The 27,500-nt window shown below is 43.5% G+C and overlaps 1 protein-coding gene across 10 annotated transcripts in view; it reads right to left on the bottom strand.

The window, feature by feature from the left end:
• The window catches only part of LOC143301061 (5'-AMP-activated protein kinase subunit gamma-like), a 575,294-nt gene that overhangs the window by 37,295 nt on the left and 510,499 nt on the right, over positions 1–27,500 (bottom strand). For 9 of the 10 annotated variants that reach the window (XM_076615127.1, XM_076615139.1, XM_076615099.1 and 6 more), the window contains 3 exons: positions 26,147–26,262; positions 15,824–15,847; positions 11,788–11,833 (listed from right to left, as the gene is read on the bottom strand). In XM_076615127.1, the coding sequence (XP_076471242.1) occupies positions 11,788–11,833; positions 15,824–15,847; positions 26,147–26,262 (186 nt within the window). The remainder of the gene's footprint in view (positions 1–11,787; positions 11,834–15,823; positions 15,848–26,146; positions 26,263–27,500) is intronic. The other variant, XM_076615077.1, reaches the window with a different exon arrangement.

Below are 27,500 nucleotides of genomic sequence, written 5' to 3'. Positions count from 1 at the left end.
GTTTTGCACACGCGTTTCTCTCTTTGGCAGTCTTCATTCCATGTTGTCGGTATTCGTTATGTTGTCAGACCATCAACAACTGAGCCAAAAAGGGTCATCCTGGAGTTATGTTATACAAGGTCATACAAATGTTCTTTTCTTTCGTGTCCCCCCACCCCACCCCCCCTCAAAGCATAATTGGACTGGAAAACACATTCCGCACTCATTTTACACTACACACACACACACAAAAACATTAGCAGGGGAAGTAAGAGTGTGTGTGTGTGCCACAAAAACAAACCTATTAAAAGTAGTAGAGATCTGACATGAGCTGCCCCCTCCTCACCTACCACCACTTTTCACTCTTCATGACCACATCTCTGATCTGCTACAACCCCCACCCCCCCCCCCCATCCCCCGCTCCACCTCACCTACCCTCCCTCTCTAACCACACATCACACCCCTCCGCCTCACACACACACACCTTCTGCATGACATCAGTGAAAAGCGACAGCTCGTTACACACAAAAACTGTCGGACCAATCAGCCAACACACGCTCACTGCCATACCACTTCGCCAGAAGGAAGGTCAAACAGTATGCAGGATTGGGGCTCTCTAATTTTTTTTTTTTTTTTTAAACAGCCAACACCTTTCCTTTCCTCTCTGAGAAAGGGTTTCAACAAGTGAAAAATATTCCTCTGTTATCTGGAAACTTTGCTTCTCTCTCTCACACACACGCACACACACACACATTTTTTTCCTGGAAAGGTCAGCTTCGGTTTGAGTAAATTCTATAACAGCGATAATTCTTTTAAATTATTAAATCAACAACATCTGTGCTCAACTCATCGGGAAAAAAACACACAAAAATTGGCAACTTTCGCGCTGCACAACAGGTCACACTGCCTAGCCGTAGATGATAAAATGTAATATGTAAAAGCCTAATAGTCAGGTTTTGTCCACACAAGGCACGTTCTGCTTGCTTACTCCGACTTCGTTCGTGGGCTGCAACTCTTTGTGCCCCCGCCATGTATGCAGCCATACTCAGTTTTCGGGGGTGTGCATGCTGGGTGTGTTCTTGATTCCATAAGCCACCGAACGCTGACGTGGATTACGGAAGCTTTAACGTACGTTTTCTTTTGTTTTGTTTTTTTGTCTTATTTCATTTCTATCATTAAAAAAAAAAAAAAAAAATCCTATGCAAGTGTGTATACATGAAGGGGGTTCAGCCACTAGCAGGCTTTGAACATCTGTTCACAGTCTGAGTCCAAGAATTTCATTGGCCAATCCGTCACGCGCGTTAATCATCAACGGACAAACCTGGATACAACTGACAGTATACAATTATACTAATTAACTGCACAAGAGAGATGACAGTAGGCATTTGCCATCCCCCGCTTCAAAGTATCGACCGCAACAGCAGGTGTTGGTTGCACTGGGGACGGCCGGTAGGTGGGAAGCATTCTTACTGCCTTAATCATCAGACGTAAACAGGCAACTAGTGTAAGCTGAACATATAGCTGCTGATACATGCGTGTATTGTGCAGTATCCCTCCATCAGCAGTAACATGTTTCAAATTTAGGGGGGGGGGGGGGGGAAGGGAAAAAGGAAAGAAGCAGCAGCAAATCTATTAAGTTTATGACCGTTTCCAGGACTTGTTATCCCCCCCTTTCTCCCTTGTGACTGCTCTTCCCTCTACGACCAAAGGTCACGTCTTATAATTGATATACGTATATATTGTTAAAAAAAGAAAGAAAGAAAGAACAAAAGAAAAAAGAAAAGAGATACACCCTTGTGAAAGTAGTACCCAAACCCTTGCCTCCCCATAAGACCACCAGCATTTCGCGGCAATATTAGAATACATAATTATATGATAAGGTCCTATATTAGTATAAATGTCGTTAGGGTCACTCGACTGCCACCAAACTGAAAAAGGAGGATTCTACCTCGATACAGAAAAACAACAAGAAACAAAATAAACAACAACAAAAATAAAAGTGCCGAATAGACAAATTCTTTTTGTCCACTGCTTAAGTCCCCTAACTTTATTTTATTTTTTAAAAAATATTCTTTAAAGCATGAACAATTCAGAAAATGCACGAAGACTTTTTTCTTCTTCTTTCCTTTCTTTAGAGTTGATGTTGCAAAGATTGCGCTGCTGGTGGTGACTACTTACTTCCCGATCATGTCACGGACACAGTTAATACTGGCAATTCTTTTAACATCGAGGCAGCGGTGATGATGAGTGTGGTGGAGGAAGGAGATTTTGGAGATTTTTTACAATCGGACACACCTTCCAGGAACTCCGTGCCACGACAGTTCAGTCATCACCTTGAAACGAAGTCAAACTGTCCTTTATTTATTTATTTATTTATTTACTTTGCCACTGTTCTAAAACCAAGCCAACAGAAAAGGCATCTTGGATCTTCGACGATTTGTCACAGCCCCCACACACCGTAGCATGTAGGAAACTTTAGTTCACTGGTGCACTGCGCTATATAAGCCTGCATTTTTATTTCTCTGGACACTCCAAATGGACGCCTCTAACAGAAAATGGTACTCCACACAACCAGTCAATACCTTATCAACTGATCTCCTCTGCTCATCATCTCTCTCATCCAAGACATGAATTTACCAACTTTTTTTTTTCTTAATATGTTTTCATAGAGGACACGGTTTCGGGTAAAAAAAAAAAATTCTAAAAATCTTTTTATAGATGATACGGTTTCGGGTAAAAATTTTTTTTTTTTAAAAATTTTTTTTTAAATCCTAAAAAAGTCCAAGATACAATACTATGTGAATCACACCTACTCCTACTCCAAGCAACAAACACAATGGTAACAACATAAACGAAACTCCCTCGAACACACACACACACACACACAGAACTCGCACGTTGGACCAGCAACGGAAGGTAACTGACTATCCACAAGCTGACCGACAAGTAAAGGGCCAAGTAAAGGGGACAGTGTAACTTATTTGCCGTGCTGTGCTGTCCGTGACACTGTCACGGCTACATGTGAACGTAAGTAGTAGCCCTTCGGTCCAAGGGAAGGGCCCGTCCGGACCACAGCCAGAGACAGAGAGAGAGAGAGACAGAGACAAATCGTGTGTGTGTGTGTGTGTGTGTGTGTGTGTGTGAGACAGAGACAGAGAGAGAGAATGTGTGTGCGTGTGTGTGTGTGTGGTGTAGTGGAGGACAAGGACTACGGGCAGGTATAATTTACACAGTAGTGTTCAACTCTTTTGTCTGCTTGACCTTGAGGGGGCCGATGCCAATGCATGGTCCGTTTCTAGTGGTGGCCACCCACAGGTACCACTTGGTCATCATCTACTGTCACTTTGTTTGGTGGCAGTGACCCTCTTTATTTATTTAGATACCCAAGTCTCCTTGATAACTATCTAACGTCAGTTCACTAACAATATATTAGTATAGATCTATCTTACCACTTGTGCGCCGGTATGTGGTTCACCCATTCTATCGCACCATTTGGAGTGAGTGAGTGAGTGAGGAGTGAGTGAGTGAGTGAGTGTGTGTGTGTGTGTGCGCGCGCGCGCGCATCCATGACCCAGATCCTCTAACCATTCAGTCTGGGTTTTTTTGTTTGTTAGTGTGCTTGTTTTTCTCTCTCGTGATTTACTCTATTTTAAGATTGGAAAAAGGAAAACAACAACAACAAAAAAAGTACAGCAAAAACACCCGAGACATGTCATAAAAAAGGTCACAAAACGGGTGCGACGAACGATGGAGAAGATAATATAATTATCCATGTAAGGCTTGCATGACGATGAAAAACCTAACAACCCGTTGTGCTCCTTGTTGGGTGTGACAGATACTGCTGAAGGTGACAGTGACTTTCCACCACCACCACCACCACCCAACTCCGCCCCCACCTCCTACGTACCAACACCCCCCCTCTTCGAAAGGGGCAGTGACCACTAAGTCAGTGACTGACCAATAGCACTTGTGCTTATCTCTGCAAACTTGGTCAGTGGACAAACAGTTTAGTCCTCATTTACATTACAGTACAGTTTCTTTCTGCTGCTGTCGGAATTTTAATATAATAATAACAATAATAATAATAAAAAAAATAGTAAAACCTGCTGGCTTCTGCTGTTTATGTGTACATATATAAAATCATGTTTTTACCCCCGGAATTAAAAAAAAAAAAAATCAAACCACTCTCTGACTTGACTGACTTCAAGAGCGTTGTGGGAGTTGCTGCAGTTGTTTTATACACTGTATACAGCTGGCCGAAAAGAAAAAGAGGCATTCAGTTAGTACCTTCATTTAGAACTAGTCCAAACTGAACCACGCTCACAAACAACTACCTAGTAGTATTTGAGCTCACTTTCAATCAATAACAATACTGGTTGAAGCAGCTGCTAATGATAATGATCGCAACGCTTACCAGTATCTTTATTTACTGATCATATCCACGAGCGTGATTGTCGATTAGTGTCTTGGATTATCCTTTAAAAGAAAAAAAGTATCACCCCATCTTAAACAGCATTTTCATTTGAATCTCTTGCGTTAACACATTCTTACTCCAAAACTCAGAAACTACCACCCCTCCCCCCACACACCTAAATACACATGTATTGTGGAAGCATTAATCTTTTCCTACATACACATATTATGGCAGCAATATTAACGCGATTTTTTCCCCCACATACATATATTATGGCAGCAATATCCACACGATTTTTTTTTCACACATACACATATCATGGCAGCAATATTAACGCGACCCCCCCCCCCCAACCCAGACTAGTTACACATATTATGGCAGCAATATTAACGCGATTCCCCCCCCCCCCCCACATACATATATTATGGCAGCAATATCCACACGTTTTTTTTTCCACACATACACATATCATGGCAGCAATATTAACGTGATTTTTCCCCCCACACATACACATATTATGGCAGCAATATTTACGCGATTTTACCCCCACATACATATATTATGGCAGCAATATCCACACGATTTTTTTTCTCCACATGCGCATATTATGGCACCAATGTCAAGGCAATTTATTTTCACACATACACATATCATGGCAGCAATATTCACGCGATTTTTTTCTTCTCGCATACACATCATGGCAACATAATTCAAGCTTCCTGTTTGATTACACTGTCTTCAGCATTCGTTGACTGTTGCAACTCCGATCCTCCTTACTTCACGTCATGCGTTTACAATAAGACAGCTTCATAAGTTCATATTCTTTTTCTTCCCTTAACCACACAACAACGAAGCATGCTCGTGGTCAGAAAATAACAAAAAAAACAAACGGAAAACTGAAAGCCCAGCTTGTATAAATTCGCGTCCACCACCACCACACACACATAAGACAGTGGAAGTGACTGTGAGTCACAGGGACATAGCAGTCCTCAGAGTGCGGTGGTGCCTATTTCACACACACACACACACCCCTACGTTTCACTGTCCAGTGAGATGGGTGGTGTGGGGGCAGAGGGGTGAGCGTGTTGCTGGGTCACCGACCTCCAGGTCAATGTAATCACATCACCACCTTTTCAACGGGGTCAACCAAAGTGCATGTCAAACCCTTCACTATCCAGTGGTCAGCTTCAGGCAAAACAATGTCGGCACCATTAGTCAGGTTTAAGCGATGCAAATGAAGAAAACAGCAAATCCGAAATGTCAAACCTATTCATCCATTTAAGTTGTAATCTAAATATTATGAATGAACTGAACCATACAACTTGTGAACATAAATGAACAAAAAGAATACAAGTGGTTACTGGCTGTAGCATTGCGGAAGAAAAAGAAGCGGCGATACTGCTGTCCTCTGCAGCAGCACAGTTTCGGGAACAAAAGTGACAGCAGCAGCAGAAGTTATGATAACAGAAGTAAATGCATCGCAGAAACGTTAGACCAACGGATAGAGCAGCAGTAATAATTAACTTGCACTTCTGATAAAAGAATAAATCCATTTCTCAAGAGGACTTTCCTTTATGACTAACCATGATGTTATCTTTCAAGGCCTGACTAAGCGCGTTGGGTTACGCTGCTGGTCAGGCATCTGCTTGGCAGATGTGGTGTAGCGTATATGGTTTTGTCCGAACGCAGTGACGCCTCCTTGAGCTACTGAAACTGAAACTGAAACTAACCATGATGCATATTTTTTTGTGTATGAAGACATCCTCCACCTTCTTCGTCTCCCTCATCTCTGTGAAATCATTGGGGCGCCGCACAGAACTGTTCACCAGATTCATCCAGGTCTGTTAACTGTTTGCCAAAGCCTGGGCCTCTGCAAATGGTTTTTCTGTACACTCCACAATGTTGTCGGGTCCACCGGTTTTTGTTGTTGTTCTTCCCTCCTCTTTTCTCCCTCCCTCGACAGTTCAATAGTAAGACATCCTTAACACATTAAATAACGTGTCTGGAATCATTGAAACATCATTCACAGAAGACAGATGAAGATTCTACAAAGGACATTTCGCAATTTGTCTCGAAAATAACAAAAAGAGGTAAGGATAAGTTAATCATATAGAACAAAAAATGTTTAATGCACAGGCGTTTCCAGCAGCTTGTACTTAACTATCAATTCCAAATCATCTTTGAGGACATATGCGCACGTAAGTGGAATTATCTTCAGTTCTATAGTACTGCTCAGGCATAGCTTGGTGGACAAACACGTTCAGACTATTAATTATTGTATGTTCGTTTGTCTTCATTTAGCCTACTTGGTCATAACACTCTCTTCACACCTTTACACACACACACACACACACACACGCACACGCGCGCGCGCGCGCACGCACATATACACACACACAGTGCGTGCATTAATGCAAACATAATTTGTGGTCACTCTCTCTACTCCTGTCTGTGTACGCGCGCACGTCCATGCGTAAGAGAGAGTTGGTCGTGTGTTAATACCAGTCTAGGAAAGGGATACTCCTCCCCACACCCCAACCCCACAGTGGAGGAAAGGGATACCCCCCAAACGTTCCCTCCCTCCCCACTATCCCGGAATGACTGACCCCGTAAACCATATCTCCATAGCGGGGCGTCAACAAAACTTACCCCCACCCCTTCATCCTCCACAACAACAACAAAAAACAACCACCCCACCCCGTTCTGAACAAGAGAAAACGACCCGCCCTACTATTATCTCTTCCATCATAACCATAAACAGCTAGGAAGGACAGGTCATCTTGTTAGACCACTCCACAAGCCTTTCCTCTTCTTCCTTCGGCTGATGAATCCATTACTCCCCAGGACAACACCCTCCCACTCCCCCTACCCCTCCCGAAGGGGGAGACCCATCGATCCAGACTTTCTTTGTTACAGAACACTTTTTTCTTTCTTTTCTTTTTTAACGTCCCACTTTGCAGCGCTGGTCCCGTCGTCGCTCCTATAAATAGCCCACGCGTTGGTTACATCCGCGCTGAAGAGGGGTGAGGGTAAATCTCGAACTGCCCTCAGGACTTTCTCATTAATGGCGAAAATGTCAGCTGTGTCTAACTTTAAAGTCCCGTCGCTTAATTTGTCGTGTTTGCGAAATACGAAGGAATGAGACTCCAAAGTAAAGGAATAATTGATTTTTTTTCTGGGGAAGAGGGGTGGGGGCGGGGGTGAAGTTTTTGAGGCGGGCGTCCCCTCTCTTTTCAAAAGATCGACTGGAGGAAACATCTCCACCAGAAATGTGGAGGACACGGGAACAGGAATAAAACAAACTTTCATTGCTTGAATCTGGCAGCTTTTCATCTCCCTCAACTCAAAAGACCAACCCTCCCGAAGCAGCTTTAAGACTTTCAGAAGAGCGATCAATCCCTTTCAACCATTCCAAAGAGGTTGTTAAGTCTTCAAGTAACCAAATGGGTCCACTTCATTTTCAACTCCCCCTCCCCTCCCTTCCCCCTCCCACAAAAAAGTCGATGGTTGCACCGCGTTCAGAACACCAACTTTGTATGCTCCCATCCCATTTGCTACGACCGCGAACATACTGCTATCTTTGACAGACCTACAGATAGAGAAGGAGGCAAGCAAACAGACGAGCAGCTAGGCAGCCAGACTGACAGACAAAAGAGACAGACAGGCAGGCCAACTGACCAGGACCAACGCCTCGACCACACCACCTATCACGGAAAAGACCACAGCAACGAACAACTTGACCTTAAGGGCGAAATGCCAATATGCCTTTAAACTCACCACTACGGCCGACTGAAGGGCAGACAGACAGACAGACAAGCAGGCAAACAAGCGGACAGGCTGGAAACACAGCCGAAACCAGTCACTCCCTCAGTTCGCCCAAACCCTACCCAGCTTCCCACCAACCATCACCCTTCACCCGGTACGATATCCCCACCAACCCCCAATCCAAAGACGTGGGCGTGCGATATCAACGGGACCAGTCAGACGGACGGAACGGGGAGAGGGACGAGGGGGGAGGGGGAGGGGAGAAAAAAGGGAGGGGGAGTGAGGGTCGTTCTGCCTCTAGAACTGACGATGTGGGGGAGGGGGAAGGGGAGGGAGGGGGGTGGTGAAGTGTAATCGATCATCCGAGAACTTTCACGCCAAAAATAACATCTTCAGACTGCGTGTGGGAGGGGGTGGTGGGTGGTGGTAGGAGACAGCATTGTAACAAGATTCCCACTGGCCACGTTCCACAGCAGCAGCAGCAAGCAGAGGAACAGGACAGGAATCTAGAATCGTCGCGCGCCAAGTCAAGACATTTCCTTAACTATACAAACATCGATTTGGCCAGCAACATGTCTTCAGGGGAACAAAAAAGATGACATATCTTTTATATCGATCGATCTATATGTCTACCTGTCCGTCTGTCTGTGGGTATATCTATTTATCTAAATCTATATTGGGGGCGCGGGGGGGGGGGGGGTGTTGGGGGGAGGGGGAGACAGACAATATTCAATATTAGGAGAGAGAGAGAGACAGACAGACAGACAATAGTGGGAGGGAGGGAGAGGGCGAGAGAGAGAAAGAGACAGAGACAGACAAAAGACTGACAGAAAGAGAGAGAGAAAGAGAGAGAGAGAGGACGGATAAGAAGGGAAGGTGATGGAAGAGGATGGGGGATTGATGACATATGATTGAGCCATTTTATGGCTCCTTTCCAGATCTAACTTTGATGGCAAGACAGGCAAGAAGACAGACACGCGTGCGTGCACACACAGGGGATGCATTGGGGGCGGGGGGGGGGGGGGATTGGGGTGGCGGTGGCAACAGGGAGGGAGGGAGGGAGGGAGAGAGAGACAGAGACAGAGAGAGAGGATAAGCAGGACCGAAACAGAGACAGAAAAGAACCTGAGAACTGGGGGGCAACTTAGCGAATCTGGCAATTATAAAACTGAATGAACGTTAATTGTAGAAGTACATCGACCACCCTCGTTAACTGCGCTTTTGTATTTATTATGTCGACTCATCATGTCAGCACTGTTCTGACCCGTCAGCTCTGTTTTCCAATCTCCCGATTTCTTCCTTAATTGTCACATCAGAGCGACAATTGTTCCTGCTCGATTCTTCTCCTTCTGCATCGTTGGGTTGTAACTCGCCCGTTCACTCGCCTCGGTTGTAAAAGGTGGGCTTTTTACGTGCATGACCGTTTTTACCCCGCCTTCAACGCAGCCGTGCTACGTTCTTCTTAGGAGTTTGCAAGACGGGACATGTTCTTGTTTCCATTAAACAACTGAACGCTGACATGGATTTTGTCGACTTCAGCGTGCGTATTTATCTTCTGCGCACATACAAAGGCTTCTTGGTCTGTTTGCACATTTGTTGATCTGGGAGAGAGAGAACTGGTCTGGGAATCATCTGCGGTGCTCCGATGACCCTCCACTGGGTAATGTGATAGGTGGTGAAGGTGATAAGGAGATATTAAAAAAAAAAAAAAAAAAAAAATCCACCCCTGACCCACAGGCGCCGCGACCGGGATTCGAACCAGTGGAAATCCAACGCTTTAATCACTCGGCAGCTGTTCAACTTTCCGGTATAAGTAATGCTGATGAAGATAATGAGAGACAACCGGTGTGCACCTAGGTTGTTGAAGCTTTCGATTCTGAGCGATGCGTGAAGAAAATGTTCGGCTATTCCTATAGATCTATAATTATATTATGTATCCGGAATCAGAGAATCCCAACGAAGGTTTACAATATTCTGTGGAGGACTGTTTCTCCCCAAAACTATAATATTTGTATTCCTGCATTCATTCTTTATTTTTAGATTTTTGTGTTTTCCCGCTGCTGGTGGAGAGCAGTACAGGTTTGCAATATTCAACGAAATATGTTGTTGTTTACGTCATTAAATTAAAAAAAAAAAAGATAATAATTTTTTTTTTTTAACTTTGCTGCGCGTGTCATCCTGTTGGACTGAACGCCATGTGATTTCCTCTGGCTGTCAACACGACAGATCTCACCCGGAATATAATGAACACATTAAACCAGTTCAAAGCTGACGCGGGCCCCGCACGCGCTGAACAAGAGACCACCATCATCATTCCCACCACGTTCAGAGACCCCAATAAACCTGCCAGGACACTGAAAAAAAACTACTACAACAACAACAAAAACAGAGGCGGAGGTAAACCCAACTGCTGCCAATCCGAGTCACGATCACGAGAAGTGTAGAGACAATTAAAAGATGTAATTATATTCATATAAACGAATATCGAACGAGAAATAAATAAGTACAAGACAGCGGTGTAAGTGGTGACCTTGAATGGGATAAAACTCTGCCTATTTACACACACACACACACACACAAATACATACACACACACACACACTTGAGTTATGGTGGAGGTAAAAGAGACTGATGATATAGAGACGATGTGTGGGTGATAAAGAAACTTCTCCAGACAGCTGTACAAAGTAGACTGACTGGGGGGGAAAGCAGTGTGTGTGTGTGTGTGTGTGTGTGTGCTGACTCTCATTATGTAACAGAGGACAGAGTGGGGTGGGAGGGGGCAGGGTAGAGATACACTGTGTAAAAAATATGCGAACACAGGAAAGGGTTGCGCGATTTATCGAAGAGGAGGAGATTGAAAAAAACAGAGGGCGGGGGCGGGTCACGGGGGGCTGAGCGGAAGTGGTCTTGGGAAGGTAGCTGGCATTGCTCAAGCGCTGAAGCCCTGAAGTTTCAGGATGACCTTACCTTGCTAGAAAGATGAGAAATGGTTCAAGATGATTCCATAAATTTCGACAAAAGCTACTTGTGCTTTTGGCGATTTGTGTGTGTGTGAGGGGTGCGTGTGTATGGGAGGAGGTGGAGGGGGGCGGGCGGCGGATTAAGTGTTGTTTTTTTGTTTATTTCTTTGTTGCTTGTTTGTTTGTTTTAATTTTCGTATGGGCATTTGAATTTTCTTCGGGGTTTAAGGGGGTGCTGCGGGAGGCTGTGTGTTTTTTTTTCTGTTTTTTGTTTTTGCTTTTGTTTTGTTTTATTCTCTAGGCATATCGGTAAAGGCCATTAAGTTTTGTCAAATTGTGAGGCTTTCTTTCTTTGTGTGTGGGTTTTGCTGCTGTTTCACTCTTTCTCACCCTCAGTATGTGCCTGAGACCGGCTGACGTTCAAAACAAAACTCATCTAAAGAACGAGCGAACAAGCATAATCATACACATCCAAAATACAATGAACGCACGCACGCACGCACGCTCGCTCACGCACACACACACATACACAACACAAACACTGCCACCACCACTACTACCAGCACTACGAAATGTGAGAGAGGGAAACATACAAGTACGCACGCACGCACGCACGTGCACACATACAGAAAGATACGGACCCTCACCCCGAACCCAAACACTTACCCAAATCTTCCATCTCCATCTTTTCAGTGTCCGACTCCATACTCAGCTGCAACACAGAGAGACAGACGAAACAGATGACTGACCTGTGGTCAACAGCCCAATTTTACCACGTCCACTGGTCAGCAAGGGACGCAGATGAAGGTGGACAGGCAACTAAACACCTACAGACTTTGACCGTACGTGAGGTTGCTGCTAATACTATTCTAAATTATTACAACAAGAAACAGACATGCAGCAGTTCAAGAGAAAAAAAAAAAAAAAAAAAAGGGCAAGGCATATTATGTTTTCATTCGAATGAAAATAATAAAATCATATGAATAAAAATAAAAGTAATAAAAAGCAACAAGTATGCAAAAAGATAAGTTCTCATGACGTCAAGCACATCGATAAATTACCATGGAAAAAAAAAAAAAAAATCAACATGACGTATTTTGTTATGCACCATCTCAGCTTATGACATCGTTTCCTCCTCAAGTGTATGTTGAGATAATCACCGAGATATGCTATGATTCACAACTGTGATGACGAATGATGAGCGATGCTTTGACAAACATTATGTCAGTTAACACCCCAAGCAACCAAAAATGTTTCACACAAACACACACACACACACACACACAGACGCGCGCGCGTACGCACGTTTCTAATAGTGGCTTGGCATTTCGCTCGTTCAAGACCAGAAATATGAAAGATCATTCACTACGCGATTTTTTTTTTTTAAATGTTAACACTAATATATGCATGTTTCAATTAGTTCAAACATGCAAAGACACTGCGTTTCATTTACATAATATCTAATAACAAATAAGTAGAAACCGAAATAAACATTTAAATGAAATTTTGGGGGATGGGAAGGGGTGGTGGTGGTGGGGGGAGCGGGGGTGGTGGTGGTGGTGTCCCTGTGTTTATGACCATAACAAATTAATCCCTACATCTGTCTTCCCCCGTTTCTTCTCAAGGCAACAACAGTACACCAACACATTCTCATTTATTCTTCCAACTTAAGACTGTTCCCTCAACTTCCTCTCTCAGTACGCAAGCGCACGCAAGGGCCTAACACAGACACTTGGAGAAGAAGAGGAGAGGGCGGGGCGGGGGAGGGGGGGGGGGATGGTGAAGCGAGCCAACAATCATGCACACAGGCACGCCAGTTCAACTGAACCCCAGTGGAAGGAGAGAAGCACTGGTGGTGTCTCTATTAAGATGACCTTATGTATGTATGCTGTCCTCCTATTGACACTGGCTGCAAAAAAATAAAGCGCTTTATTTCTTTCACTTGAAAGTGTTGCCTTTTGAACGTGTTATTTTTCTGTTATCTGCCTTGCTTATGTACAACAAGCTATCAAAGACTTGAGGAGTCAGCTGTTTGCAAATAACGAATATATTAACTGACATTTCCGAATATCTGTTGCACACTATCTGGCTTACTGCCTAAAATGCCAGCTTCCCAACACAGGTGTTCGGACGCGCGCTTGTTTTTTGTCTGTTTTCTCCTCCACCATCCCCACCCACCACCCCACCTCGTCAATTCCATTTTCACACTGCACGCGCGCGCAAACACACACACACACACACACACAGGTATTCATACACGCAAGTCTACATTCACACTGCACCCTTCCCCTCTCACCGCCACCGCACTTATTCATTCATTTGTTCGTTTGTTCATTCATTCATTCATTCATCTGTGCTCAGTCGCTGAATAACAATACAGCGGTCAATGACAGCAGTACACTGAGCGAGCGAGTTAGAAGTTTGGTTGGTTGGTTGGTTTTAAATGCCGTGATACGTACATAAGAGTGAGAGAGAAAGAGAGGGAAAGAGAGAGAAAAAACAAATGTATGAAAATCTGAAAGGTACACATTTCAATCACAATGCATACTACTCAGGTTGATACATCTTGTTAGAAAGAGTCAACAATATGATTGTTTCTCTTATGTGCCATCCACTACGTACATGACACTAGGTAGGGTAGGTATGGGTAAATGCGAACAGCGGGTAACTGCGAACGATTCGCATACCGCCCCACTTCGAAGCGTTCTTGACGGTTGCAATTTAACGTCTACTTCGACCTTTTCATAATATCTTTATGAATATTCATTTCAAAGAACCAGTCAAACATCAGCTATTTCCGCGCTATTTCTTCTCTTCGGGCACCACTGCCGACCAAGATTACAAACGTACTCCCAAAATCCTAAAATCAAGGGAAGCCAGTTGTATGACTTGAACTTTGACACAGTTTAAAACAGATTTATTTGATCGGATATGTTGAATGCGCATTACCAGTGCTGGAAGAATTTAAGAAAGCATACTGGTTACAGATCAGAACGTCAGTTTTAACAGGAATCTGCAAAATATTGTCGTTTGCAATTAGACCATAGGATATTTTGACGTGAGTCTATTTGTGAACGATGCTGCACAGTTATTGAGCACTCTCAAAAGAGTGTGTTTATGTGCGATGTGTGGTGTGTGTGTTTAAATGTCTTTTTGTGAGTTCGTGTGCATGTGTAATCAAAACCAACAATACAAGTCTCGTGGGATGTTCCAATAATATGTTATGTCTAATGAGTTAAAGACTTGCTTCTGTTTTAATTGTCTACATATACCCAAAGCCATCGTTCGCAACTAGACTTGCCCGTTCGCATTTACGCTCAGGCACCCTTGTTATTTCAAACGTCGACAAAACGTTGAAATGAATGAGGAGACGAACTTTTCCTGGTGCAACCAGTCGCAGAAAGCCTTCAAAAACAAAAGAACTACAAACGACATATTATCTTTACAGTACACAACGTTGAGCTGGTCGCTTCAACTGGATCGTTCGCAATTACCCATACCTACCCTATGTAGCCAATATACATGAAACATGCATTTTCTAAGAAAGAACAAGGTGATTCTTCATTATTAAGTCAACGTCATATATTATTAAGCTTAAGTGAAGAAAAAGCCTTACCATGCTTTAATAAATCATTGTTATTATTATAAAAACAAAACAAAATGCTGACATGCAGAAATCTGCCAAGTGAACCTTCAAGTAGTTGAACAATTTAACATTATATCGAACCGAGAACACCGACGATACTTGTGACATTTAAATAAATCCCAGTGAAGTTGTAGACATATAACAGACTTATTCAGTTCAAACGGTTGTGAAGTGAAAGCACATCGGCACAAAATAATATACTGAGTCTTATTTTGTCTTCACATGAACAGAAAGAATGGCAGACAAATGCAAGGAAAAAATAACAACATCTTATCTAAGAGGAACCACTGTTTTCGCTAAAAGAAAACACTGCCCACATGATTATCAAACTAGAGTCCAAAGAGCAGTGCAGAAACAGAGTGCTGAAAGGTGTTAACTGGAATGAACGAGACAACCACCAGTGGTAAGGAACATGCAATAGGTAAAACGGGGAGTAGTAGGTATACCCACCCACCCCTACCCCAAGTCAGGTAAAACCCAAATGGAAAAACACATATATGTAAAAGGAAGTGAAATGGGTTAATTCAAGTTGATCTCAAACCGAAACTTCTTTTTTTTATTCGGTTTTCATCAAAAAGATTAGGCAAATCAGAAAAAAAAGCACTCATGTGGCTTGTCACTCAAAGCACGTACTAATTTTCCCTTCAGAAATAACAGAATAAATCATTATAAACAGGAGCATTTGTAATGGAAAACTGAAACAAATTTGACAGCTATCAGTCTTATCACGTGGCACTTCGAGTTACTTACAATATTTTGTAATAAATGATGTAAACAGTGTAAACAGACACTTCAATTACCCCCCAAAACGTAAGAAATTCTCGCAAAGAGTTACTCGGCCTTGAAACCTTGAAAAAAAAACCCCAATCCCTTACTGGATGGTCAGTCGACCGAAACATGTCATCCAGCCAAGCGTGTTAACTGAAGAAGAAGATACTGCTGTAAGACTAAGAGTGATTCTCACGGAGTGCTTTTCGTCAATACCGATAACAAGAAAGTGTCAAGTGGAACGAACAAGTGAACCATCAGAACGGTGTGATGAAATTGCATAGTTACCCAGCTTCCGTTTCTGTATCTGTGCTGGATGAAAGCAGAATGATGGACATGATCATGATTATACAAAACAAAACCAACAACACTGCTGCAAGTACAAAACAAACAAGGCAATGAATCACTGACGCAAACATGTTATGTCTATAAAGTTAAAAACAAAACGACGACATCATCACAAGGGAAAGAAGAGAATGGGGACAGAAAGGAATGGGGATTTATAAATTCATCTTCATTGCTTAAAGCATAGCCGACCATACACTGACACAGGGCCATATCTGGGCTGAAAACAAGAAAGTAAATCTCAAACCTCCTGGAAAAAAATGGAGGCACAAATAGTGAAATACTAACACATTCATGCACATAAACCAAAGACAAGTCTATGACTTTTGACTATTCTGTCAATGTTTCGCCAGAAGATTTTTGACAACTAAACCTGAACACATAAATATACACATGTACAAAAATTATACATAACACGACATGGCAAAAGTGCTCAATTATGAAATCCAGAAAAGACTAGAGGGGAGAGAGGGTTAACAGGAAAGGAGTGACAGAGACAGAGACAGACAGACAGAGAGAGACAGACAGGCAGACAGAGACAGACAGACAGAGAGAGAGAGAGAGAGAGAGAGAGAGAGGAGTGAGTGAGAGGAGCGCTCTATAAAAAGTCGATCTGTAAATCTAAACACTTCAATTAAAAACATGCTGGCATGCTGTTCACACGAAAACATTATCCCTTTTAAAATTTACTACTTAGGACAATATAAAATTATAATAGCAAACAATGTAAGCAACACAGAGACACCGACAAAACAGGTACAGACACCACAGACGGATACAGACGTAAGACATAAAAGTACCGACTCAAGAAAGAGAGGGATGAAGAGAGAGAGGGGGGGATGGAGAGATAGATGGGGTGATGGAAAGAGAGAGGGGGGATGGAGAGAGAGAGAGAGAGAGAGAGAGAGAGAGGAGGGTGGGTGCAATCAATGGAAGTTGTGTCGAAAAGATAATAATTATGTGGGGGTGGAGAGAGAGTACCGACCCGCAGATCTACAATCGTGTAGATCTGAACCTACTGCAATCAATGGCAGTCGTGTCGCAAAGATAATAATTAAGTGGGGGTGGAGAGAGAGTACCGACCAGCAGATCTACAATCGTGTAGATATGAACCTAATGCAAGCAATGGAAGTCGTGTCGCAAAGATAATAATTATCACCACCCATGACGGCGTCATGGGAGTGCGAGAAAGACAGCACAATGCCGGCCGCACGCAGTTCAACATCAAATAGGAACGTCTGCGCAGATCTATAAGCTAATGCTTGTGGTTTATACATCAGTTCCCTTGCAGCCATGTACTGAAAAACAAACAAAAAAATTTAAAACCGTCTGGACACAACTTCAAAGGGTGGCCTTAGCAAAGACCGACTCCTTAAAAAAAAAAAAAAAAAAAAAATTGTTCCAACATCTGTGAACACATACAAACCAATGGCAAACGTTAAAACCTACAGAGATTTCCGAGCAAGCATTTATTCTTTTAAGGGTCGTAACTTTCACGACTCTGTCGGACACTTCAGTGGCAGTGCATTATAGGTACCCCGTACACACAAACATAACGGAAACTTGATTTAAAAAAAAATAAAAATAAAAAAAAAATAAAATAAAAAAAAGAAGAAGAAGAAGAAGAAAGGATAAGCAGATAGAAAATATACGCCGACAGTTTTGTCAACGGGTGTTGAATCCAGATACTCTGGCGGAAGGGGTGTGGGTGGAGGTGAAAAATTTGCTTACTCCTCCGGTTTCGTACTTGAATGTCCCTCCGCCTTTCCAATGTTGTTATTGTTGTTCACTCTTGCGACTTATTCGGTTACTGATATTTTCTTTCTTGTATTCTTGCATTTTTGTTGTTGATTTGTTGTTCATTCCTCACGTTGTGTTTCAATTATGATTATGTCAGCGTTCTGCTTACATGCACGTGAATGCGACGCGTTCTTCACTGTTACCAAGACACGACTCAATGATGAGTTTTCAAAGTGTAAACACTGTCCGGTTTTGCAAAGCATGAGAAACGCGCACAGCCCCCGTTCTGAACACTGAGGCTTCAAAGCCTATTGACTGACTACGGTATACTGATAATTTGTATACGCGCTGTTACGTCAAAAAACTGTGGGTTAATAATTGTCTCGCCAGCATTTAGCAGCAAGCAGGGCACATACACAGGTCAGAAATATGAGGTATTCATGACTGACTAGCGCGCACACAGAAATATATTTTGCTTTTCCCCGTTTCTCGAGGTGTGAACTGGCGCCTGAAATAGACATTGACTGGCACAATGTTTGTGTGAGTGTGTGTGTGTGTGTGAAAGCTTGAAACTGGCACCCCGTACGACGGATCACAATGACCTGCAGGCTGGGTGCAGAAACTAGGTTCATAATTTGCCGCCCATGTCCTTGGAGGCTAACAGGAAATCATTTTGGGGGGGGGGGGGGGGGGGGGGGGTTGGGGGGGGGGGATGCCGTTCGAAATGGAGAAGGAAAAGAAAGAAATCAAATTACCAGAATCTGAGAGGGAAGAAGAAAGAGATAGAAACATTGTGAGCGGGATGCATGGGATCGTCTATGAAGGAAGGATTTGGGAGGTAGGGGGGTGGGGGGGTGGGGGGGGGGGGGGGAAGGGGAGGGGCTCGAAGTCACTCATTTTCATCTGCCATTTCGATTCCTCTTCTTGTACAATTTATCCCGACGCCCACGTCTTACCGTACCTATCCTTAAACTGAACTGCATTTGGCTTTTCTACATTGCTTATGTGTTTCATTTGCTTTGTATGTGTGCGGTGCGCAGAGTGGCCTCCTTGCTGTCAACAAAGCGAACAGCAAGTGGTTTTTGGCCCCGTGAGCTATATATATATCCGAATGCACTGTTCGATAGCGTCCTGTGTGGATGACTCATAGCTCCCTCTTGAGACCCACTCCACTCTCCACCCACCGATGCCCTGTTCCGTGTACACACACGGCCTAAACCACAGTACAGTCCCCCGTTCGCGCATGATATCGACAGCTAAACCCGGTCCCATGCATTCACTGAACTCTCGCCTTCCTGTCCGGAAAGCACATGCTGATGTTATAAGTCATATTATAATTATATTCTCCATCCCGATAGTATTAAAATCATAATTCTCATTTTCGATACTGTTTCACCCCCTGTCTTAATTCAAACAGCATTTTATTTCAAATCCGTTTTAGGGTGTTGAGAGAGCATGTGTGAGTCTCCAATTTGTTCTTTCTGAATTCTTGTTATGGAGTGGCTATTAACTGAATATCATTTTAATACCCCTGCGCATAATTATAGAATTCTTCTATTTGAAGCCATTACAGAGTCTTGAAAGAACAACAGAAAATGGGCAACAAATTACCAAGCTAAATTTAACTTAGAAAAAAAAAAGTGTGCACTTCTTACACAGAAAGTAAAACACGTACTGATCGGCCCTTTGCAAAAAGAGCAAAAAACAAACAAAAAATCACACACACCCGGGCACGCTCACACACACACACACACACACACACACCGAAATGACAAGTGCCCGTGGATATCTCAGGGAATCTGAGCGGTAAGATGCGGGGCCAGACGGGTATCTGACCCCGACAGGTGACGATCCCACGATAAAAGCCAGCACAATAATGAATTGAAATTTATGTAAATAACTCCCAAGCACCGTTCCCTCGACTCGGCCCAGAAACACCCACTCTTGGCGCTATTTTTGGACAGGCTCCTCCTTTTTCTTTCTCTCTTTTTTTGAACTACCTACCCCCCCCACCCCCCCCACCCCAACAAAAACAACAACAACACGTGCTCTTGTATAATCAATGGACTCTGCTACTCTGCTGATGGTTCACCTGGCATAAAAAACAAAAAAAAAACAACAATCAATTAAAAACGATGTTGACTTCTTATATAACACACGTGCTGAACAATCAATTAAAAACGATGTTGACTTCTTATATATATTACACGTGCTGAACGCATCACGGAGCACGTGCCGATCGGCATTTTGCAAAAGATCACACGCACACCCAATCCCACCCCTCCGAAGAACGTGCCGTGAAAAACTTTCTAATCGAAGCAAAGCCAGAAATGTACTGGACCACACAGGTGACAAAGATCGATCCCATAAAAGCGCATACTTTTTTTTTCCTTCGTGGAGCCGAGGGCACATGACATACCCAGGATGGCTAGCTATATCCATGTCCCAGCTGTATTTCTGGCAAAAGTATCAGTATCAATTGTCTCAGAATCGGGAGGAAGGGGCCCGCCATTCTGGATACGTTATCTCGGGTGGATATATCGGGACCCTAGCTACCATCCCACCATCTACGGGCTATCCTGGTAACATTTTTTATCACGGATGGATAAAACCAGGACTTCCGCTAATCGGAATCTGACTGCAAAAGAGCATTCGTAAACGACAAGATTACATCACAGGACATTCACTTGGAGTTCACCTGACGGCCTGCGTGCGCAACGCTTCTTTTGTGAGCTCATCATTGGCCACTGAAGCTGAAGATCAAAAGGATGGTTTATTCGTTTTTGTTTTTCTTCTTCTTTTCTCATTCCCCAATACACCCCCCCCCCCCCCCCACACCCTTCCCAATCTCCTAATGACCCTTCCTTCTGTACCTATAAATAGCAGTCAACGGAAGAAGTGTATATATTTCGCAGACATTGATGGCTGCCTGTTCTTTCAGCTGGCTGGTTGTGTTTGTGGGGTGGTGGAGAATGTGGGGGAAAAAACACCCACCCACAAAAAACACAAAGGCTGGAAACGTATGCTCTTGTGAAATCGATGGATATGTTGACCCGCTAATGGTTCACGACATAAACAAAATTACTAAACGAATAACGCCTCTCTCTCTCTCTCTCTCTCTCCAGCCATCCTTACGACACAAGTCTCTTTCTTTGCCACAGTTGCTTTTGCACACACAGACACAGACACACAAACAGACACAGACACACAGACCAACACACACACACAAACAAACAGCTTACATTGTTAACTAAACGATCGGGCGTTGGCTGGGAGAAAAAGTGGTGTATATATAACACGAGGCCCAAACTGCCAGTTTATGGAAGAGGGGGACGGCTTGGGTCCAAGCCCAGATAGAGAACACGAGAGAAAAGAGACCCGTATGAGAGCAGTGTGTGTGTGTGTGTGTGTGTGTGTGTGTGTGTGTGTGTGTGTTTTGTGTGTGTGTGTGTGTGTTGTGTGTATGTGTGTGTGGTTCGGGATTGCGATTGCGGCTCTGAACACCGGGGACAAAGGGATAGAGTGGTTAACGACTGAAGACTGTCCGAGCCAAAAGATGATGGGGATGCCAGGAGGGAGTTGGAGGGGTGGGGGCGGGGGGTGGGGGGGGGAGAGGTGGTAGAGAATGGAAGGGCGGAGAAGTCGGGTGAGGGAAGAGGAGGGTTAGGGGGAGGGGGGAGGGGGGCGTCGTACTTACAGAAAAATCGATACCAATAGCCAGCATGGTAAAAACCACGACAGCGGATGATCTACAGATGGTTCCACGTGTACGGCACTTCCATAAAGATCTCGACTTGGCTTTTTTTTTTTTTTTTTTTTTTTTCAAGCGGCTATTTCTCCCAGTTCAGTCTTACTCAACGGTACTTTGTGCTTAATGCATGGGGAATGTTGACATTTCGTACTATTATACTTGTAACACGGGCGTTAACTCCCTCAAGACCTGTGTGTGTGTGTGTGTGTGTGTGTGTGTAAGTCTTGTGTGTTTATGCGCAAAGTTAATCATGATAACGAGACAGGGACACACACACACACACACACACACACACACACACACAGCGAATTATTTTAAGAAACAGGGGGAGGGGTAGGATGGGAAGAGGATGGGAGGAAGTGGGAAATCAAGCAGAAATAAGATAGTGCTGATCTCAGTAGTATCTCAGACAAACGAGAAGGAGAAGAAATTAATCTACGATTCCATCTTTTTACGCCCACTCTGTAAGGAACACACACACACACACACACATTGACGCGGCGTCTGCTATTTTTCGATGCTGATATGGCTGGACCCCGTTGCCTGTGGTCAAGGAATGGCAGCTTCCAACTTGAGTCACGACATCATACATCTGTTGATGTCTCCGAAGACCTACTGATTGGCCCTGGGTTTCTTCTTCTTCTGCATTTGTTTTTAAGCTTACAATTGTATATCCCTCCCCCCTCCCCGTCCCACCCACAAACGCATCGAAGTAAACACACTTCGTTTTCTTGGATTGTTCTGGATTTAATTATCACTCAGGAATCGAAAGCACAATGAGATTGTTGCATCGAATATGGAAAGGTATAGGCACGTTTGTGTGTTTGTTAATTCGGTTTTGTTTTCCTTGTTTGTTTTGTTCTGTTTTCTATCATCGGAGCCTGCTTGCTTCTGTCTGATGTCGGATTCGGGGAAGGTAGGATGAGGGAATGGTTTCAGCATTAGTGTCATGTTTATGAGCTGATTAAAGAAAATCTCGCTCAGTATCCCCTATCAATATCAGGGTTCACAAATTCTTATAAACCAAGAACATATCGTAAAACAGCGGCACCTACCGCTCAAGGTATTCAGAATACGGTTTTCCATCGTCACCAGATGGTGTGACAAAGAACGCGAAGAAGAAAGTATAAAGGAAGGAATTAATATGCCCCTATTTCTTCGTTTCTAAATCTACTCAATATCGGGCCTACACTTTTGCATATTCATTATCAGCATCGCCCATGAATGTGGATTTGGTGGCAACGATGGAGAGAGGAAATGCGGCTGATGAGCTCGCTGGATGATCCGTCACGTCAGCCATAAAATAAGCCAAATAATAATAATAAGAAGAAGAAGAACGAGAAGAAGAATAAACGGCGCACAAACTGTTAAGTGGCTGTGGGGTTATGATGAATCTCGATCAGGATTTTTGAAGGTAAGTTCGAATCTCAGATTTAGCAAAGTGGGTGGCCCCCCTTCCCACAACCCCTCTTCCCATGTTGTAAGCGTATGCGAGTACGTGTGATGGGGGTTGGGATGGTTGGTGCGAAGGAGCAGTTGAGTCACAATTACTCAAGGTTGTAGGTTTTTGACGCTGGTATGGGAAGTAGCAATAGCTGAAGCCTCTTAAGTTTGCTAAGCGCTTATGTTCACAACCGCCTCTTCCGTTTTGGGAGGCGGATGTGTTCTCTTGTTGTTGTTGTTGTTTTTTCCCTCCCCGTTTAGCTGACGTTTTCACTTTGGTCTGGACAAACGTATATATATATATATATATACAAAACAATATTCTTTTAAAAAAAACCCATTAAAACAACAACAACAACAAACAAAAAAAACCACTTCAAGAGTCGGTGAGGAATAGGTTAGAACGGGAACAGCCGTGGGCCATACCCACGTACGTTGGTCTGTCTGTCCATTCGCACACAACTCAGTATTTCTCTCTCACGAAGTCACTGAATCGATTCTGAAGCAGCTGGGGCAAACACAGACGCCGTTTGAATATTCATACCCTGGTCGTTTCAACACTGACTGCGTCTCACTGTAAGGTCATCAATAGTTCAAGGACAAGTTTGCACGACAACTGGGACCTTTTTCTTTTTAATTCGAGGGAAGATCTGACTTGGAGACACGCTGCTCAGCCCTTCCGGACTGACCCTGATCTTGATGACCTATGGCCACAGATGGCACAGCTGGGGTCCGCTCCTTGGGGACTGAATGCAGCTGCCAGCGTACAATTTGAAAAATTCAAAGTGTAACGATATACAATTGGAACTTCCGCACTTTACTGCAACGGCTCATACCAAAATACCAAACTTTTTTCCAGAATGGCTGGCTCATCTCATTGTGCACAACACGACCCCAAGGTCGGGAATGATTCCTGCGTTAACCGATCTCATTCTTTTCACAACGATACTGGACATAGTAACCGTCAGAGTTCGCCGAACTTCAGATTTTCTTTTGTTTTTTCTTTCTTTCTTTTCCTTCTTTCTTTTTTAATTTCTTTTTTTTTCCTTCTTTTTTTCCTTTTTCCTTTTTTTTTTTTTTTTTTTTTTTTTTTTTTAACAGCCTGTGGCAGTTCTGCACTATCAACAGACCCCCCTCCCCCACCCTCCGCTTCTACGATACTGAAGAAACCTGAAGGAACAGAAATAGCTTCAAACTATATAGGCCGAACGCTAAATCCCTTCCCATTTCTGATTTCATGATACAAGTCGGGGGGCTCTGATGCTGAAGTTTGTGTGAGAGCATGCGAGTCCTACATCACGAAGCATAACAACGTCAACTGCTCCTTAATCTCCAGATCTACAGGGTAGAACTGGCTTGGCTGAGTGGAGGAATGGAAGGGTGAGAGAGGGAAACTGGCTGAGAGAGAGAGAGAGAGAGAGAGAGGCGGAGGAGGGGGAGGGGGGAAGTGCGTGCATGTGGACTGACAAAGTGTCACCCGAGTTTCTGGAACCCGATTCGCTCTCCTGCTGGTTTTCTCCCCATCATGACCGTTTGCCGAGCGCTCGACGTCAGAGCCCGGCTTGGTCGAGGCATCTTTATAAACATAAGCTCATCATCAGGATTCCTCTGTAAGAGATATTAAAGTTGACTTGAAACCATCTTGCCAGCCCAGCACGGCAAAAAGTTCACTTATGCTAAAAAAAAAAAAAAAAAGAGAGAGAGAGAGAGAGAGAAATTCTGTTTTTTTTTGCTTGTTTGCTTTTCACATTTTAAGATGAAAGCCGTTGAAGTGGACGCATTTTTTTCGTTTGTTTGTTTGTTGTATTTCCTGCTTTCCTTTTACCAGACAAGCTTCGGTTTCAATCTGAAGTGGAACATTCGTTGTTTTTTTTCCAAAAAGATGTGGCCAGTCTCCGACCTTTCAAATTGCTGTGACGTCATTTTGCTTTTTATGCCGTTGCCTCTTCTGGCCTTAAGCAGCTGCGTTACTTAGTAACTGACTTAGTGAAAGTAGCTCAAGCGGTTTATTCATTTATTCATTTTTTCCACCTAAGTGGAAGTATATGCACACGTTGTTGTCTTGTATCAGGTCCTACGTCAACGACCGAGATTAACTCCAATCTAGCAAGAAACTTGATTCGCTATTTCTCTATGCTGATTCTCTGTCAGATAAAAAGAAGAAAAAAGAGTTAAAAAAAAAAAAGTAGCTAGGGAGCTAAGAATTGCCTATAAACAGGTGAGGTAGTAAATCAGAAGGACGGAAGGAATGAGATAAACGAACGGACCCGACATAATTCTTTTCGACAGTCACCGGAAATGAACAACGTGACCGACCAGACACACGTGCACGAATCTTACGAGAGGAGAGGTAGAGGAAGGAGGAGGAGGAAGGCGGCGGAAGAGAAGGGAGAGCCGAGGAGAAGAGAAGGCTACAGTGAGTCAGACAAAGACCAAGGGACAGTAACAGAAAGACATACAGACGCAGACAGACAAGAAAAAGAAAGCAACAAATTCCATCAACTCTGTCCAAAGGGGGAAGTCAAAGAACACGCACACACAATTTTTTTGCATACATAGTGTGTGTGTGTGTGTGTGTGTGTGTGTGTGTGTTTTGTGCGTGTTTCGTGTGGGTGTGTTGGGTTGTATAATATGCATTGTTTTGTAAGAACAGATTTCTGTGTGTGTGATTTGGGCTTCTCTCCCCAGGAACAGTGTGTCGCCATGTTGCAGCGCCACCTCTTCTCCCCTGTTTGCAAGTGTAAAATGTTTGTTTCACTATCAAGGTGGCATTCTCAACTATTTTTTGCCAGGGGCGACACCGTTGTTACCATGGATTTTTTTTATGTTGTCTTATCCGAAAGCCCAGCACCCAGACTACTACCACTCAAGGTTTAGTGAAGCAAGGGGTATGAAGTGAGGGATGTTGTGGTTATAAGTAAGAAAAACAAAATATATATATATATACATCGCGAGAGAGAGGGAGAGAGGGGGGGAATCACGAGAGAGAGAGAGAGAGAGAGAGAGAGAGAGTGTACACATACACTCATGCACACATACATAAACAAACTGAATGGGTGGGAAAGGGGGGGGGGGGAGTTTAAAGATTGTATACACATGAAACACACACACACGCCCACAACATATGTATATCGATGTATACCTGCAAACATACACAGACACACACACACACACAGTTTTATATATAGAGATACATATACAGATATACACATGCATACATACATACACATACATAATCATAATAAGCACATGCTCTACAACGATATCTATCTATCTATCTCTCTCTCTCTCTCTCTCTCTCTCTCTATATATATATATATATATACACTTACCCTCATGAGGTCCGACTTGTAGATGATGGCGTGGGTGTGGTCGAAGGACATGGGCCGGACGGACGCCATGGGAGGGGCCGAGCGGGGCTCCCCGGCTCCAGCCCGCAACGGGGAGACTGCAACACACAGCAACCACCCTCATCATTAGTTACCATTACCACCCGCAACATCGTCATCGTCAGTCCTTGTCATAATCATCACCGGTGCATTTGCTACTACCATCATCGTTTAGTTACCATCGCCACCATCAACATCATCAGTCGTTGTCATAATTATCACCAGTACATTTGGTACCACCATCATTGTTTAGTTACCATCACCACCATCAATGTTGTCATCGTCAGTCGTTGTCATAATCATTACCAGTGTGTATGCATCAAACTTGCTGGGTCATCATAATCGCAAGTGTGTCATCTGTATCTTCTTCATTTGTATATCATCATCATCAAACTTAGTGGATCATATCATCAGTGCGTCATCATTATCCTCATTAGTGCATAATCATCATCATCAAACTCAGTGGGTCATTATAATCATGAGTGCATCATCACTATCCTCCTCGTCATCAGTGCATCATTATCATCATCAAGCTCACTGGGTCATCATAATCATCAGTGCGTCATAATTATGCTCCTCGTCACCAGTGCAACATATGATCAACTAACTCAGTGGGTCATCATTATCATCAGTGCATCATCATTATCCTCCTCCTCGTCAGTATATCACTATCATAATCAAAATCAGTGGATCATAATAACCACGAGTGTGTCATCATTATCTTTGTTATCAGTGCATCATTTTCATCGCCATCATCATCAAACTCGCTGGGTCATCATAAACATCAGTGCGTAATCACCATCCTCCTCATCGAAGCATCTCTATCATCTTCACGAATATTGTCGCTCTGTGGAGTGATGCTCTCTCTTGGGCATACAGGTCGAGACACTCATATCATGTGCCTTCGATGATCAATGTGATTTCCATCACTGATCAAATCATATTGCTCACACACACACACACACTCTCTCTCTCTCTAAGAAAAGGAAAGAGAAAGGGGAGCTTAAACAGCAAAGAAGATACAGGTCAGCTTACACTGTGTGGAAAAGTGTACACCACTACCATCACAGCAACAACACGAAACCCAACGTGAATCCTGTTGTGTTGGAGGGAGTTTATAAATACATTCTGGCAGACTAGACTCAGGAAACGAACATCCTGACTGCTACAACGACATCTTCATGGCAAATACTGTGTAAGCGAAACAAAAGGAAAGACATGCATATTGCCAATTTCCTATATATATGCGTGAGGAATATATATTAGATAACTATACTGAAAAGATACACACATGTAA

The sequence above is a fragment of the Babylonia areolata genome, chromosome 2 (assembly GCF_041734735.1).
Source record: "Babylonia areolata isolate BAREFJ2019XMU chromosome 2, ASM4173473v1, whole genome shotgun sequence".
NCBI lineage: Eukaryota > Metazoa > Mollusca > Gastropoda > Neogastropoda > Buccinidae > Babylonia > Babylonia areolata.
Note: the sequence above shows the minus strand (reverse complement) of the source record. Positions and strands in the feature narration are given on the sequence as shown.